This window comes from Cynocephalus volans, chromosome 6 (genome assembly GCF_027409185.1).
Source record: "Cynocephalus volans isolate mCynVol1 chromosome 6, mCynVol1.pri, whole genome shotgun sequence".
NCBI classification, from domain to species: Eukaryota; Metazoa; Chordata; class Mammalia; order Dermoptera; family Cynocephalidae; genus Cynocephalus; species Cynocephalus volans.
In genome coordinates this window covers 108,508,909-108,527,646 of record NC_084465.1, presented here as the reverse complement: position 1 = coordinate 108,527,646, position 18,738 = coordinate 108,508,909, and the positions used below count along the sequence as shown (strand labels likewise).

Here is an 18,738-nt window from a genome sequence, read left to right as displayed (position 1 = left end):
AACAACGTGCCTGGGGATCTTACAGAGCTGCCTACGTCTCATTATCCAGGTTTCGGCTCAAAAGTCGCCTCCTTAGAGAGGACCTCCGGGATTGCACATCTGCCCTGTGCCCACGCTTTGGCCCATTACACTTTTTTTTTTTGGGTCTTTTTCGTGACCGACACTCAGCCACTGAGTGCACCGGCCATTCCTATATGGGATCCGAACCCGTGCTGGGAGCGTTGCCGCGCTCCCAGCGCCGCACTCTCCCGAGTGCGCCACGGGCTCGGCCCTTTATTCTTTTTTTAAATTTCCCTTTCAGTTCACATCCCTGTCCAGAACGATGTCGTCTCGGCACTCGTGGCCTTGTTCACTGTCTGGCGCCCCTACAGTCGCGTGAGCCCCAGAAAGGCGGAGAGGCGGTTCGAGGACAGCCCCCCCCCCCCCCCCCCCCCCGGCCCCCTCCGCCCCCTCCGCCCCCTCCGCCCCCTCCGCCCCCTCCGCCCCCTCCGCCCCCTCCGCCCCCTCCGCCCCCTCCGCCTCCTCCGCCTCAGGCCCAGGTCACCTGCATGCCCCAGGCGGGTGCGCGTGTTTACGTTCCGGGTCGGGGGGCGGGGCCCCAGCGGCGGCAGGACTCTACGTCCGGGGCGGGACGACCGGGGCGGGGCGCGCTGTCTCCCGGCCTGTCTGGAGCTCGGCGGCTGCAGAGGCGGCGGTGGCGGCGGCACGGCGCACTTACCGGCCCCGGGAGCGGCATCATGAGCGGTGAGTGGCGGCCCCGCCGCTGTCACCGGTCCCGGCCACCCCGTCTCCCGCCGCTCCAACTGCACACTCCGGCCCCCGAGTTCCCGCGCCGCGCTGGCTTGCAGACCCCCGCCCCATCACTCCCTGTTCCCTGACCCCTGGCCACTGGGACTCCCTGTCCTGGCCCCTGGTCACCTGCAGTTCTGTAACCTCCTGCAGCTGGGCACTCCTAGTACCCTGGCTCCTGTCCATCCATCAGTTACAACCAGCATCTAGGTCCCTGCCTCCAGTCCCTCCCAGCCCACAGACCCCCTTGCCCATTTACCAGACCCCAGTTCTGAGACCTCCGGTCCCTCTTCACTTCTCGACATGCGCCATGCTGAGTCCCAGCTCTAGTTCCCGGCCCCCCGCTCCCCAGTCATTCCCCCTACCCAGACCCCTTGTCTCCAGTCACTCCGGTGTCCACAGAGGCAGAGAGTGTCTCTAGACACTCCCAGTTTGCTGACCCCTGAACCCTGTGTCCCAGTAGCTCCTGGTCCCCAGAGGACTCTCAGTTCTTCAACTCTTTTGTCTCCCCCGTCCCACTTATTCCCTCTACCTCTGTCCCCCTGTGCTTTGCTGTTCCAGTCCCCAAGTTGTCCCCAGTTACCCAGTCAGCTTCCCTCTCCGGTCCTTGTTTTTACATTTCGATTGTTCTTTCATAATTCTGCCCCTTCCATTTACTATCCTAGCTCATCATTTAAGATTTGTCTTGTCCTGTCCTGCAGCCCTTCCCTTCCTGTCCAAATGCTTATCCCGTTTGGGGACCGTCGCTTTGCCCTTGCCCTTCCCAGTCCAAACTTCTCCCTCCCATCAGCGAGGGGGTGGTTTTGGTGAGGAGACTGGAAGTGAGAGGGAGGTGGGTGTGGACAGCTCGTGCTCGGTGTTGCTGAAGTTTAGTCCCTTGACTCTGACTTGATGTTCAGCCTCCTTTCCTCTGAAGAGTACTGTGGGTGTTTTGGTGCTAAGTCATTCTTGGGTGTTGTATGTAGAGATGGGAGTGACTCAGGGAAGCCTCTCAGCTGCCCCTGATTGTTTTTCCAACCACTCTGGGATCTGGATTTACTTAGGAGGACCCGCCTACCCTTCTGGTGCCTGTTTTTCCTTCACTGTGGAATTGCTCTGAAGAAACCCTGCCTCCAGCCCTAGCCTTCCACTCAGGCATTTCTGGAGGTTGAGAGGGGGCAAGGTGAAGGGGATACGTCTCTCTTCAGTTTTAACTTTTAAGTTGCCTCTGTGGATCTTTTTCCTACCAGTATATGCCTTTTGTTTTTGCTATGCAAGAGCAAGATTTGTGAAATCGATGGCCCTAATGAGGGGGCTTATGAGGGGGGTTTCCTGGGAGATAGTCAAATCTATTTGTTTTGTTGTCAGAGCAAATTATTTGGGGCTTAATTGAGGTTTTTGATCCTTGAACGTTAGTGATATCACAACAAAGACGTCACGAACTGGCTTCCACCAGGAGGTGAAGTAGCTTGATATAAGTGCGGGCCCTAGAGCCAGACATCCTGGGTTCATATCCTGGCTTGTGCTGCATAATGATGTGTGATTAGAGTAAGTTACTTGAACATTAGGAAAGTCCCAGCAAAATGGGGATACATAATAGTACCTGTCTCCTAGGCTTGTTGTAATGAGTAACACCACTCAGGTAAAGTGATTGGTATTGTGCCTCTCACATGGTACATTGTCAAGAATTTAGAGCTATTGTTGTTTCCTTAAGGACCTATGTGGGGTGGGGGTAGGATTGTTTCTTGGCCTAGTTTGGGACAAGGGCTGGGTCCAGGCACCCTCTGAAAAAATCTTCCTTTTAATGTGACCAAGGAGTCTCTGCCACAAGCCCACAGTTCTGGACCATTCTTTCTTCTGCCTTCATCACAGGAAGACATAAAATTGACAAGCCAAGGGAAATTGGTCAGTTTATCTTTCAAGACGCGGCTTAGTATCAAAACTCAGGAAATTTTAAAATTTAATTAAATAATTAGGTCTAAAGTCAAACAAATTATGAAAGGAAACCAACAAATGGCTTTTTAGGAAAAAGTATTAAGGATGAATGCCTTCTTTTGGAAAGGTTGTAATTGAGGCAGTAAAAGTGGTTGCTGAGGGTGGAAGGGGAAGTCCAAAGATATTTTTAATCGTTTCTTTAGAATGCAGTTTAAAGTGGGTTTCCCCAACTGTGGGATTGATAATTGACAAACATAAATCAATGTGGTATGGAAATATTTCCTCTCTTTCTTATGTCCCTTTTTTTAGAATAGAAAATTTCAAACATGAGAGTGGACAGAATAGTGTAATGAACCCCCATGTGCCATCACATGGCTTCCACGGTTACCATTTAATCTCATGACCATTTCATCTATATCCCTACCTACTTCCCACCCCTCTCCCCAGGCTATTTTGAAGCAATTCCAAGATACCATATCATTTCATCTGTAAATACTTTATTATGTATCTCTAAAATGCTGGGTCTCCTTTTTAAAAACAACTCAATTCCATTGTCATAACTGTAAGAAATTAGCAATAATTCCTAAATATCATCAGATATCCAATCAATGTTCGAATTACCATGATTCTCTTATAAATAATTTTATTTTACAGTGTACTTTTTAAAATCTAGGATTTGATCCCAGTGCTGACCAGCAGCACCACTCCCTGCCCTCCCAATAAATAAATCTAGGATCTAAGTAAGGTTTACACAGTGCAAATTGGTTTGTCTTTTAAGTCTTTTAAATCTCTCCCTCACCTTTTTTTTTAGTTTATTTTTTAATTTTTTAGTATATTCACAGAGTTGTACAAACATTACCATAATCAATTTTAGAACATTTTTATTACCCCAGAAAGAAATACTGTCCCCATTAGCAGTCGCTCCTTGTTCCTCCTCCCCCCCGCCCCTGGCAACCACCAATCTACTTTCTGTCTCTATGGATTTGCCTTTTGTGGATATTTCATGTAAATGAAATCATACAGTACATGACCTTTTGTGTTTGACTTTTTTCACTAAGTAAAAACATGCTCAACCATTTGTACTATGTCTGTACTTCATTCCTTTTTGTGGCCAAATGATATTCCATTCTATGGATAGTGCACATTTTGTTTATCTGTTCATTAGTTGATGGACATTTGGTGGTTATAATGAATAATGCTGCTGTGAGCGTGTACCTATAAGTGGGCATGTGTTTTCATTTCTCTTGGGTATGTATACAAGAGTGGAATTACTGGGTCATGCGGTAATTTTATTTACCATTTGAGGAGCTGTGTCAGACTGTTTTCCCAAGTGGGTGCTTCATCTTACTTTTGCACCAGGAGTATATGAGGGTTCTAGTTTCTCCACATCCTCACTAACAGTCTTTTTGATAATAGACATTCTAGTGAGTTTGAAGTATCTCTGTGGTTTTGATTTGCATTTCTCTAATGATTAGTGATGTTGAGCATCTTTTCATGTGCTTATTGGCCAATTGCATATCTTCTTTGGAGAAATGTCTATTCAGATCCTTTGTCCATTTTATAATTGGGTTTTGTTTTTATTATTATTATTATTATTATTATTATTATTATTGTTTTTGTCTTTTTCGTGACCTGCACTCAGCCAGTGAGTGCACCGGCCATTCCTATATAGGATCCGAACCTGCGGTGGGAGCGTCGCCGCGCTCCCAGCTCCGCACTCTCCCGAATGCGCCACGGGCTTGGCCCTATTATTATTTTTTTTGGCAGCTAGTCAGTACAGGGGTCGAGCTCTGGACCTTGGTGTTATCAGCACCATGTTCTGATCAACTGACCTGACCGGCCAGCCTGTATGTCTTTGTTTTTGAGCTGTGAGAATGTTATGTAATTTCTGGATATAGGTCCCTTATCAGGTACACATATTTACAAAAATGTTCTCCTATTCTGTGGGCTGTCTTTTCACTTTTCTTGATGGTATCCTTTGAAGCACAAAGTCTTTTTTTGAACTACAGGTTCTCCTTTCATCTCTCTCTTTTTTTTCCCCCTTGCAATTTTTGTTGAAGGAAACACAGGCGGTTAGCCTAAGGATCCTTTGCAAGATTTTGCTGATTGCATCCTTTTGGTTTGGCTTAACGTGTTTGTCAGTCTCTTTTATATCCTATAAATTGGCAATTAAAGTCTGCCGTATTTTTGAGTTGAAAATGTTTGAGTAGAGTCAGAGGTCAGATGGGTTTAAGGCTGAATAATATTAAGTGCAAATAACCAGGAAGTGGAATGGCCCTAGGTGATTTACACACAAGATAAATGGGTATCATGAGGCCAGAAACATCTAAGATGACCATTAATAGGGGAGTAGATAAATATAATGTGGTATGGTCACGATGGAAAACATGAATTTATACACATCACTGTGGCTATATCTCAACATTAATGTTCTTTTAAAAAAGAAGGGTGCAGAATTATACCTATATTATATACTTTGATGCAAATTAAAACGTACAAACCAGACAGAATTTATGGATTCATATATATATATGTAGAAGTAAACAAATTGTCAGGAAGATACCTGCCAGACATTATGGGTGGTGTTTTAGGGTAGTAGTGGTTACAATTTATTTGTTTTTCTTTAAAGAATTCAGTAGGTAGGAATACTTGATTGCCAGCCTCTTCAAGCTGGGGAACACAGATAACGCTTTTGCTCTTACTGGGAACATAAAACTTGTAGGGCCAGTAAGTCATTATTATTCTCAAGCATTGTCTTTTGTAAGACTTTATACTTGAAGATGCTTGGTGGAACTTTCCATCAGTAATTATTCTTTCAGGAATCCTTCTGAAATTAGAAAGACACTGAAATCCCTGTTTCAAGGGTGGGGAAAGCCAGGCCCAGGAGAGTGTTTTGGGCTTAGTGGGTGATTTACTGCTGTTTCTTGCTTGTTTTTTATGTACATTTTGGCAGCTTTTTATTATTTTTCTGGAGTGTTGAAGGTTATGGCTTTCTCCTTGGCATTGGCTGGGCTCCCTAAAGCAGTGGCTTATACTTGGAATAAAGGATCAGCTGAAATGGGTGAGTGGAAGAATATTTGTGGGTTTCATTCAAAGCAGAAAAGTGATGCTATTAACATTTTTTTTCCATCATAAAGGCACTGGGTTGATCTCTTAAGGTAGAACTGTCAGCAAACATTTAACTACCACTTATGCTAGCAATTGGCAATGGACTAAATCCCACTGACATTGATTTTCCTGCTTCCTTGTTGCATGACTCTGTCTGGGTAACCAATAGGAAGTCAAGTTCTTAGAGACAACTCTTAAAATTTGGAGCTAAAATTCAAGATTTGATGGACTCCTCTGAATTATGGCAATCTGAACATAATTCCAGATAAAGCACGTACATCTTGCGTCTTGTCCATACATAGGCCAAATATTCTTAATGGGGGTGAAAATTAGTCCTCAGGGGAGATGAAAATGTACTCTTATGTATAAAGCACAGACATACATGTTGTACATAAGCAGATATGCATTATATCTGTTGTATTAAAATTTCATGGAAGAGGTGATTAGGATAAAATCTAAAAAGGATTCTAAGGGGGAAGGTGATGAAAAACAGATTGAGAAATACTGACACAGGCTGAAGTAATTTTCTTTTTTGGTGGGTGGCTGGTACAGGGATCGAACACTGGACCTTGGTGTTATCAGCACTGTGCTCTAACTACTGAGGTAATCAGCCAGTCTACTAGGTTGAAGTAATTTTATCATTATCATATAGATTTCCATTTTGCTCCCACCCTAACACTTCATTTACTACATTGCTACCTACTCTTCTTACTGATCACTTTTATGGACTGTATAATCCATCATTAAGCCATCATTTTGTATGAGCACAATTTTTAAACTGTTGACTCTACTTGTAGAAACTTAGCTTATCTTCCTCCTTTTTTCTTTTTCTTTTTTGGTTCCTGTTGTAAACAATGATGCAGTGAACTTTTTTATGCACTGTAGCTTTCCTTCCTGTAGATTATGTCCTTAGGGTGATTTTCCAGAAGTAGCATTAACATCAAAGCGTTAATCACTCTCTATTGGTTTTTTTTGTTTTTTTTTTTCTTTTTGCCAAAGAGGTTGTACTTTTTAAAAATGCTACAGGAAGGGTGAGGATTCCAGTGGTAGCAGAGACTGGCTGGAAATTCAGGGTTCAACATTCAGCAAACATTTATTGGATGACAGTTTGGTGCATCCTCTGTCACTTATCAAAGGACTGTACCATTGGTATTTGTTGAAGCAAATTGAATGAACTTACTAGAAAAGGCTTTGCTGGAGTATTGCCAGGTGCGTTAGCCAGGACTCTTTGCACGTGGATGTGGCGGAAGCTGATCAAACTGATTTCAGCAACATGGGAATTTATAGTGTCTTGTAAAGAAAAAGTCTAGGGATAGGGCGGGCTTCAGGCTCAGCTGGACTCAGGTGCTAAGGGAGTCATTGGGACTGTCTTTCTGTTCAGCTGTCAACTCTGCTTTCCTCATTTGCAGGTAGCCTCTCCTCCAAGATGGTTACCTGCAGCTCTTGGGCCACATCCTGAACCCTAGCAGCACCTGAGCAAAGAGTGGGCCTCTTTCCTAAGTGCTCCAGCAAAAGTCCTGGGGCTGACACACAGAGGTTTGCTGGCCACAGGGTCATCCTGGAACCCATCACTATGACTCTAGTTGGCCAGATCTGGATCATAAGCCCAGACCAGAGCCCAGGGATGGAGTCTGTATTACTAAATTGTCTGGGTGAAGGATGAACTGAAGGGTATAGGCTGTTGTAATTCTGGGTGGGGTGATCTGGAAGGCCTTACTGGGAAGATGAATCTGAGCAGAGACCTAAATGAGGCAGGTGACTCCTAGGTTTTGCTCTTGAGCATCTGGAAGGAGTAAGAATTGCCTTTTACTGAGGTGGGAGAGGCTGTGGGGGAGCAGGTTTGGGTGAGAGGTGGAGCAGTTTGAAGCTTACAGGGGCAGTGAGGACCGTTTTCTTGCCCTGACTTTTGCTTGCTGATTCAGGATCCTTTCAGAAACCTGGGGTAGCGTTTCTTCTGCAAACCTGGGTGCTTGCTTTCTCCAGGAGGGAACCTTGCCCACTCCCCCGTCATTTTTCTTTGCCTGTGTCTGCGTATCTTGGAATCTGTTCTTTCCTCCCCCAACTTAAAAAAATTTTAAAAAGGCAAAAAACCAAAATGACATTAAAGTCTATTGTGAAAACATAGATTATACCTGTAAATATACCTTCCTAACACATTAAATATTTAGATTTTTAGGTATTCCACTTCTTTGTTCAAAGCCTATATGTGCATTTTACATAATTGCATTGAGGCTACATCTGAATTAGTGTTTCCACTTACATTATAGCATTTATCCATGTTCCTTCTCTTCACAATTATTAAAAAAGTCTGCATAACATTCTGCCAAATTGATGTACTGCAATTATTTAAACTTTCTCCCGTTTTAGCAAGAGAAAGTAAGTTCCATTTACAGTGCTCTACCATGGGACTGACAGACGTTTCTGTGAAGGGCCCAATAGTAAATATTTTCTGCTTTGTGGGCCATCTGGCTTCCCCCACAAGTACTCAACTCTGCTCTTGTAGTATGAGAGCAGCGTCAAGCAATCCACAGAAGAAAGGATGTCTGTGTTCCAATAAAACTTTATTTAGTAGGCTGGCCAGTTAGCTCACTCCGTAGAGTATGGTGCTGATAACATCAAGGTAAAGGGTTCAGATCCCTGTACTGGCCAGCCTCCAAAAAGAAGAAAAACCAAAAAAGCTTTATTTAGAAAAACAGGCGGCAGCTGGATTTGGCGTTGGGTGGGGGCTATAGTTTGCTGACCCCTATTTTAGGACACTATAGTAAAAATCTTTGTGCCCATGATGCTATGCTCATGCAGTCATTGTGTTGTAGTGGAAAAAGCTTTGAATGAAATCAATCCTGAATTTAACACTCTAATGAAGAATTTGGGCAAATTATTGAACTTCTGAGTCTTTTCAAAAATTTATTTGTTTGTTTTTGGTGGCTGGCCAGTAAGGGGATCCGAACCCTTGACCTGGGTGTTATAACACTCTGCTCTAACCAACTGAGCTAACTGGCCAGCCCAAACTTCTCTGACTCTTAATTTGCTCATCAGAAAATGGGAATTAAGGTGAAAAATCTCTATAATGAGAACTACAAACCACTGCTGAGAGAAATTAGAGAGGATACAAGAAGATGGAAAGATATCCCATGCTCTTGGATTGGAAGAATCAACATAGTGAAAATGTCCATACTACCCAAAGTGATATACAAATTCAATGCAATCCCCATCAAAATTCCAAAGACATTTTTCTCAGAAATGGAAAAAACTATCCAGACATTTATATGGAACAATAAAAGACCACGCATAGCCAAAGCAATGCTGAGCCAAAAAAATAAAGCTGGAGGCATAACACTACCTGACTTTAAGCTATACTACAAAGCTATAATAACCAAAACAGTATGGTACTGGCATAAAAACAGACACACTGACCAATGGAATAGAATAGAGAATCCAGAAATCAACCCACACACTTACTGCCATCTGATCTTTGACAAAGGCACCAAGCCTATTCACTGGGGAAGGGACTGCCTCTTCAGTAAATGGTGCTGGGATAACTGGATATCCATATGCAGGAGAATGAAACTAGATCCATACCTCTCACCGTATACTAAAATCAACTCAAAATGGATTAAGGATTTAAATATACACCCTGAAACAATAAAACTTCTTAAAGAAAACATAGGAGAAACACTTCAGGAAATAGGACTGGGCACAGACTTCATGAATACGACCCCAAAAGCACGGGCAACCAAAGGAAAAATAAACAAATGGGATTATATCAAACTAAAGAGCTTCTGCACAGCAAAAGAAACAATTAACAGAGTTAAAAGACAACCAACAGAGTGGGAGAAAATATTTGCAAAATATACATCTGACAAAGGATTAATATCCAGAATATATAAGGAACTCAAACAACTTTACAAGAAGAAAACAAGCAACCCAATTAAAAAATGGGCAAAAGAGCTAAGTAGGCATTTCTCTAAGGAAGATATCCAAATGGCCAACAGACATATGAAAAAATGCTCAACATCACTCAGCATCCGGGAAATGCAAATCAAAACCACACTGAGATACCATCTAACCCCAGTTAGGATGGCTAAAATCCAAAAGACTCTGAACGATAAATGCTGGCGAGGCTGCGGAGAAAAAGGAACTCTCATACATTGTTGGTGGGACTGCAAAATGGTGCAGCCTCTATGGAAAATGGTATGGAGGTTCCTCAAACAATTGCAGATAGATCTACCATACGACCCAGCTATCCCACTGTTGGGAATATACCCAGAGGAATGGAAATCATCAAGTCGAAGGTATACCTGTTCCCCAATGTTTATCGCAGCACTCTTTACAATAGCCAAGAGTTGGAACCAGCCCAAATGCCCATCATCAGATGAGTGGATACGGAAAATGTGGTACATCTACACAATGGAATACTACTCAGCTATAAAAACGAATGAAATACTACCATTTGCAACAACATGGATGGACCTTGAGAGAATTATATTAAGTGAAACAAGTCAGGCACAGAAAGAGAAATACCACATGTTCTCACTTATTGGTGGGAGCTAAAAATTAATATATAAATTCACACACACACAGACACACAGACACACACAAAAAAAACCGGGGGGGGGGAGAAGATATAACAACCACAATTATTTGAAGTTGATACGACAAGCAAACAGAAAGGACATTGTTGGGGGGGAGAGGGGGAGGGAGAAGGGAGGGAGGTCTTGGTGATGAGGAGCAATAATCAGCTACAATGTATATCGACAAAATAAAATTTAAAAAAAAAAAAAAAAGCAAAACCCAACAATAAAAAAAAAAAAAAAAAAAAAAGAAAATGGGAATTAAAACAAGTGTTGAGTGTATAGTGCCTTACTCAGTACCTGGAAGATAGAGAGACTTGGGGTTATTTGTTCCTTTTCTGATTTTTCCCATTCTTTCTTAGCTTAATTTCCAAGGTGTCGAAAAGGTATATTGATATTTTTGTAGCTTTGGTATGCGCTGCCACATTGCTTTTCAGAATTTACTGGACAAATATATAGTTACCAGTGATATGTACCTGATTTACCATTGGTTTACCAGCGTTGGGGAATTTAATTTTAAATGTTGCTTGGCTAATTTAGTAGTTATATAATGGTGCCATGTGGTGTTCATTAGTAAGTGTATCATTTGCATTTCTCTAACAATGAAGGAAGACACATTTTCTCTTTAAAGCATTTACACACTGCTGTTTTAGTGTATTTTCTACATCAGGGTTTGGTAAAATGAGCCACCTGTTTTGTAAATAAAGTTTTATTGGAACACTGCCACACCATTCATTTACTATTGTCTATGGCTGTTTTCAAGTTATAATGGCAGATCTCTCTGTAACAGAGATCTTACATATGGTCTGCAAAGCCTAAAATATTTACTGTTTTGCTCCAGAGTAAATTGATGGTCCCCATTCGTTGCTCATTTGTGAATCTTCTGTTGACTGGGTCTTTGATCTTATATATCAGAAGCCCACGTGGATGGCTGAGCCCATCTGTTTCGAAGCAGATCCTGCCTGTTTTCATTGTGTGGTGGTGGACAGTCTGTCCTTTTGTCCTGGCCCAGCTGTGCCACTTTACTCCACAATACTGGGAGCCACTGCCCTGACTTTGGGGAAGAATGATTGTTCATTCTATCTGGGCATGTGCTCATGTTTGAGCAGACAGCCAGTGCCTTGCTCTGCGCATTACACACTCGAGGCAGCTGCTGTGTCCTGGCGCATTCTGATCCTTTCCTTTTAAAGCAACCACTTGGGGAACCATAGAAGTGAACCCCACTAGAGTCTCAATTCAAGTTTTGTCGGTTTTTTTTTTTTTGGTGGTTGGCTGGTATGGGTGTCTGAACCTGTAACCTTGGTGTTTATAAGGCTGTGCTCTAACTGACTGAGCTATCCGGCCAGCCAATGACTCAACACTTGTTGAGTTCCTTCTGTGAACACCGGCTCCATAAGGCTCCTTGCCATCCCTGAGAGGGCTCACAATCCAAGGGAGGACAGGAGCTGGTTTATGATTCCCTATAATCTTTCCATGATGGGATTATTCCAGGCATGGTGTGGCTGGAGGGCCACAGGAGCACAGTGTAGAGAGCAGTTTATTGTGCTCATGGAGGATTCTCAGAAGTCTTCTCACAGAAGTGTTCTCAGAGATATTTGAGCCAGCCAGAGGTTAGTTTTCCTTGGTGGAACTTTGCAGAGGGAGCCCTTTTTCTGTGCTGAAGTTGAGCAATCCACAGGGTCAGCTTGGTCTTGTGCAGGTTGGAAAGCATGAGCTTTGGGGTGGTATGTTGGGTCCACCACCTCTGAGCTATTCTTTGGGCAACTGATCAACGTCTCCAAGCCTCAGTCCCTTCATTTGTTACCGTGGGTCTGCCAGCACCCCTGTATAGGCAGATGTGAAGGCTGAATGTGTATTTCACAATGGCAAATTCATGGCAGGTCTGGCCCCTAAGTGTGTTGTGTTTGGTTTATGCAGAGTAGGCTGGAACACTGTTCTAAACAGAATACAATTAAATGCCAACTAATTGAAATGAAAATTTGGATTTCCAGTCTCTCTTGAAAAACCAGGAGACGGGGAATTGCTGGTATTGCCGTGAGGTACTATCAGCTGGAGCTGAGTAGCAGCTGCCGTCTCCTGAGGGGCACCTGCCCAGCTCTGCAGCTTCTACCTTGTCTGCTTTCTGCTTCCCACCTCGCTCATTCACTTCTCCTCCTGACCCTTCAGGCATCAAAGGGGTCCGATCAACCAGGATCTTATAACACCCCTAGCATATACTGAGCAGTCTTTTCTGCCCCCCTCCTCCTTCACTTCTTCTTCCTTTCCATTTCTTTATTTGGAATCGTAGTGGATTTTGGGGGTGGGGTGGGAATTAAACAATAGCAGCAACACCACCACTAACTCATCATTGGGCCAATAGCGCCAAGCATCCCAGATGCCTGCAAATGTAACTAAGTATGAATTCTGCCAGTGACAACAGATTGATGATGTACCTGTTCCCTGCAAGGCTCTGTGTGTGGGGTCTTGGTTAGAGGCTGAGGGAAGATGGCAACATGATTATGATGTAAGCCTGGTCTGCAGACTGCTGGGGAACTCTAACTTGCACCCGTTTGACTGCAGGATGGCTGTAAAGTCTGGAAATACAAACACTATTGTTTTAATTTTTAACACTCCCCCTCCCCCATTACTTCTGCTAGGCCATTAGATCCAGCCCTAGGCCTGTTTTTTAACATGTTGTCTGTGGCTGCTTTCACACCACAGTGGCAGGGTTTGTGACAGTGACCTTATGGCCCACAAAGCCTAAAATAGTGACTTGGCTCTTTACAAAAGAGTTTGCTGACCCTCATTCTAGGGTATGCTAAAGATGCAGGTTTATTCAGTGAAAATCAGAAACATAAATCATCTGAGACAACCTACCACAAATGCAGATACAGGGCTGGATAGAAATGCTATGTTAGGGTTGGCTGGTTAGCTCAGTTGGTTAGAACGTGGTGCTGATAACACCAAGGTCAAGAGTTTGGATCTCTGTACCAGAAATGCTTTGTGTTAACTGCAGTTTTGCAGGGCACAATGAATGAATCACTTTGTATCATTGTGTGTATCCTGTAATATCAGTAACTCATTTATTGTGTATTCGTATGTTCTTCCAGATGTTCTGGTCACTGGGTAGATAGTTTGATGCAGGGTGAAGGCGATCAGAACAAAAGGGTTGGAGCTGGGAGGAGCACTGGGGGCACAGGTGGCTATCATAGAGGGCCTGGCAGTTCTTGTGAAGGAAGAACCTTGTTGGACAGTGCAGCAGAGAAATGGGGTCACAGCTAGAGGAGCATGTGGGAGCAAGGCATGGTTTTTGTTAAATCTGGGGGAGATATTATGACATCCTCATATACTGTTGGAATTGTGTAGGTGAGAAGGAAAAATTGATGATGTGTGGAAAAGAGGGACAATGCTATAGCATGTTCTTGAGCAGGTGAGAGGAGATGAGATTCAGGGTACAAGTGGAGGTTTAAGTCGTTTAGCCTCTAAGAGCCTCAGCGTCATCATCTGTGAAATGGGGTCAAACTTACCTTTGGGCCGAGTTACTCAACTGTAGCATTATTGACATTTTGGGCTAGATAATTCTTGGTTGTGGTGGCAGTGGGGGGAGTGTCCTGTGCACTGCAGGATGTTTACTAGCATCTCTGGCCTCTGCCCACTAGATGCCAGTAGCACAGTCCCAGTTGTGATAACCAAAAATGTCTCCAGACATTGTTGAGTGTCCCTGTGGGGTGAGATCACCCTGGTTGAGAATCGCTTATCTCCACACACTCCTAGGTAGAGTCTCTTAAAAGCAAACCTCCTTGAACTCCTATTATGTGAGTGTGTCTGTTGTAACCTGTAGGACCGTGACTGATCCAGATGTTAGGGACCTTCTAGCATCAGACACTCCCCTTAGTATCATCAGAAATATGAAGGAGAAGTGAGTGGGGAGAAGCCTTTCTACTGTGTGATTCAATGTGGGGACTGGCTGCTCTCTGGAGTTGTCTTGTCCCCCCCTTGGGCGAATCCTACTGTAGTTGTTCCCTTGTGTTGGAATGTTCTCTTGGCCAGGACCTACCTGTTGCAGTCTGTCTCATAAGGATATTTTTTTGTCGAGGTGAAATTCACATAACTTAGAATTAACCATTGTTTTAAAGTGAGCGATTCAGTGGCGTTTAGTACATTCGTAATGTTGTGCAACTCAACCTCTGCCTAGTTGCAAAACATTTTCATCACACTAAGGAAACCCATATCCATTAGCAGTTGCTCCCCATTCCACCCCCAACCCCTAAGCCCTGGCACTCACCTGTCTGCATCTGTCTCTATGGATTTACCTGGCCCTTCCTATTTTTGAAAACACAGCCCAGGTTCCTGCTTTTTCAGTCAACCTACTCTGGTCCCCCAAAAGGATGACAGTGTGGTCTGGTGGAAGGACACTTGCCTGAGAGAGAGACCAGGGCCTCAGCCTCTAATGCACACTTACTTTGCTGTGTGACCATGGGCAGAATTCCTGGCACACAGTGGGCACCCAAAAAACGTTGCTGCTTTTATCTTTTCTCCCTCATGCTTGGTACATTGCAAGGATGTCACAATTAGCCTTAGACCAGAGAAATGTCTGGCATGACTTTGCCTCTGCCGGTGCATCAAGAAGCAGGGAAATACCACTATTTAAATATGCATGTGGCCTTGATCAAGGGACCTAACTTCCTCTGTGGAATGGGGACCACGTTTACCTGGACCTCCAGGGTTGTTGCAAAGATTAAAGAAGGAATGTATGTAGAGTGCCTGGTTGCATCTTGCTCATTTTTCTCCCCCCACATGCCCGGGACCCTCTTTAACCTTTTTACCTCTGGTGAACACAGAGGACTGGATAGGATTGCTTTGCCCACACTCTGGAGAGAAGGGAACTAATTTTTTTTTTTTTAATTTTTATTTATTTTTTATTTTTCTATTTTATCGATATACAATGTGGTTGATTATTGTGACCCATTACCGATACATCCCTCCTCCCTCTCCCCCCTCCCTCCCGACAATGTCCTTTCTGTTTGCTTGTTGTATCAACTTCAAGGAATTGTAGTTGTTATGTCTTCTTCCCCCACCCCCGGGTTTGTGTGTGTGTGTGTGTGTGTGTGTGTGTGTGAATTTATTTATTTATTTTTAGCTCCCACCAATAAGTGAGAACATGTGGTATTTCTCTTTCTGTGCCTGACTTGTTTCACTTAATATAATTCTCTCAAGGTCCATCCATGTTGTTGCAAATGGCAGTATTTCATTCGTTTTTATAGCTGAGTAGTATTCCATTGTGTAGATATACCACATTTTCCGTATCCACTCGTCCGATGATGGACATTTGGGCTGGTTCCAACTCTTAGCTATTGTAAAGAGTGCTGCAATGAACATTGGGGAACAGGTATACCTTCGACTTGATGATTTCCATTCCTCTGGGTATATTCCCAACAGTGGGATAGCTGGGTCATATGGTAGATCTATCTGCAATTGTTTGAGGAACCTCCATACCATTTTCCATAGAGGCTGCACCATTTTGCAGTCCCACCAACAATGTATGAGAGTTCCTTTTTCTCCGCAGCCTCGCCAGCATTTATCGTTCAGAGTCTTTTGGATTTTAGCCATCCTAACTGGGGTTAGATGGTATCTCAGTGTGGTTTTGATTTGCATTTCCCGGATGCTGAGTGATGTTGAGCATTTTTTCATATGTCTGTTGGCCATTTGGATATCTTCCTTAGAGAAATGCCTACTTAGCTCTTTTGCCCATTTTTTATTTGGATTGCTTGTTTTTTTCTTGTAAAGTTGTTTAAGTTCCTTATATATTCTGGATATTAATCCTTTGTCAGATGTATATTTTGCAAATATTTTCTCCCACTCTGTTGGTTGTCTTTTAACTCTGTTAATTGTTTCTTTTGCTGTGCAGAAGCTCTTTAGTTTGATATAATCCCATTTGTTTATTTTTCCTTTGGTTGCCTGTGCTTTGGGGGTCGTATTCATGAAATCTGTGTCCAGTCCTATTTCCTGAAGTGTTTCTCCTATGTTTTCTTTAAGAAGTTTTATTGTTTTAGGGTGTATATTTAATTCTTTAATCCATTTTGAGTTGACTTTAGTGTATGGTGAAAGGTGTGGGTCTAGTTTCATTCTCCTGCATATTGATATCCAGTTCTCCCAGCACCATTTGCTAAAGAGGCAGTCTCTTATCCAGTATATAGGCTTGGTGCCTTTGTCAAAGATCAGATGGCTGTAGGTGTGTGGGTTGATTTCTGGGTTCTCTATTCTATTCCATTGGTCAGTGTGTCTGTTTTTATGCCAGTACCATACTGTTTTGGTTATTATAGCTTTGTAGTATAATTTAAAGTCAGGTAGTTTTATGCCTCCAGCTTTATTTTTTTGCTCAGCATTGCTTTGGCTATGCGTGGTCTTATGTTATTCCATATAAATGTCTGGATAGTTCTTTCCATTTCTGAGAAAAATGACATTGGAATTTTGATGAAGATTGCATTGAATTTGTATATCACTTTGGGTAGTATGGACATTTTCACTATGTTGATTCTTCCAATCCAAGAGCATGGGATATCTTTCCATCTTCTTGTATCCTCTCTGATTTCTCTCAGCAGTGGTTTGTAGTTTTCATTATAGAGATTTTTCACATCCTTGGTTAACTCAATTCCTAAGTATTTTATTTTTTTGGTGGCTATTGTAAATGGGCAGGCTTTCTTGATTTCTCTTTCTGCATGTTCACGATTGGAGAATAGAATGGCTACTGATTTTTGTGTGTTGATTTTGTATCCTGCTACTGTGCTGAAATCATTTATCACCTCCAAGAGTTTTTTTGTAGAGGCTTTAGGCTGTTCGATATATAGGATCATGTCATCTTCAAACAGGGACAGTTTGACTTCATCTTTTCCAATCTGGATGCCCTTTATTTCCTTCCCTTCTCTGATTGCTCTGGCTAGTACTTCCAACACTATGTTGAATAGGAGTGGTGAGAGTGGGCATCCTTGTCTAGTTCCTGTTCTTAAAGGAAAAGCTTTCAGCTTTTCCCCATTCAGGATGATATTGGCAGTGGGTTTGGCATATATGGCTTTAATTATGTTGAGATACTTTCCCTCTATACCTAACTTATAGAGGGTCTTTGTCATGAATGAGTGCTGGATTTTATCAAATGCTTTTTCAGCATCTATAGAGATGATCATATGGTCCTTGTGTTTGAGTTTATTAATATGGTGTATCACATTTATTGATGTGCATATGTTGAACCAACCTTGCATCCTTGGGATGAATCCCACTTGATCGTGATGAATAATTTTACGTATGTGTTGCTGAATTCTGTCTGCTAGTATTTTAGTGAGGATTTTTGCATCTATATTCATCAAGGATATCGGCCTGTAGTTTTCTTTTTTGGTTATATCTTTACCTGGTTTTGGTATCAGGATGATGTTTGCTTCATAGAATGAGTTTGGGAGATTTGCGTCTGTTTCAATCTTTTGGAATAGTTTGTAAAGAATCGGTGCCAATTCCTCTTTGAATGTTTGGTAAAATTCTGCTGTGAATCCATCTGGTCCTGGGCTTTTCTTTGTTGGGAGCTTTCTGATAACAGCTTCAATCTCCTTTATTGTTATTGGTCTGTTCAGATTTTCTACGTCTTCATGGCTCAGTTTTGGGAGCTTGTGTGTGTCCAGAAATTTATCCATTTCCTCCAGATTTTCAAATTTGTTGGCGTATCGTTGTTTATAGTAGTCTCGAATGATTCCTTGTATTTCAGATGAATCAGTTGTAATATCACCTTTTTCATTTCTAATTTTTGTTATTTGAATCTTCTCTCTTCTTTTTTTTGTTAGCCATGCTAATGGTTTCTCAATTTTATTTATCTTTTCAAAAAACCAACTTTTTGATTCATTGATATTTTGTATTGTTTTTTGGGTTTCAATTTCATTCAGTTCTGCTCTGATCTTAATGATTTCTTTCCATCTGCTAACTTTAGGTTTGGATTGTTCTTGTTTTTCTGGTTCTTTAAGGTGAAGTGTTAGGTTGTTCACTTGCCATCTTTCCATTCTTCTGAGGTGAGCGTTTAATCCAATAAATTTCCCCCTTAATACTGCTTTTGCAATATCCCACAGGTTTTGGTATAATGTATCATTATTTTCATTAGTTTCAATAAATTTTTTGATTTTCTGCTCGATTTCTTCTTGGACCCATATGTCATTAAGTAGAATGCTGTTTAATTTCCATGTGTTTGTATAGTTTCCAGAGTTTTGTTTGTTATTGATTTCTAGTTTTAATCCATTATGGTCTGAGAAAATACATGGGATAATTCCAATTTTTTTGAATTTATTGAGACTTGATTTGTGACCTAATATGTGATCTATCCTGGAGAATGATCCATGTGCTG

General features: G+C 42.4%; 1 protein-coding gene across 2 annotated transcripts in view; it reads left to right on the top strand.

Annotated features, from left to right (window-relative positions):
• The first annotated feature begins 653 nt into the window (after positions 1–653).
• The window catches only part of SNX29 (sorting nexin 29), a 573,196-nt gene continuing 555,111 nt past the window's right edge, over positions 654–18,738 (top strand). The window contains exon 1 of one of the 2 annotated variants that reach the window (XM_063099603.1): positions 654–744. Coding sequence is in view for 1 of the 2 variants with exons in the window: in XM_063099601.1 (XP_062955671.1) it covers positions 738–744 (7 nt within the window). In the remaining variant the exon portion in view is untranslated. The remainder of the gene's footprint in view (positions 745–18,738) is intronic. The other variant, XM_063099601.1, reaches the window with a different exon arrangement.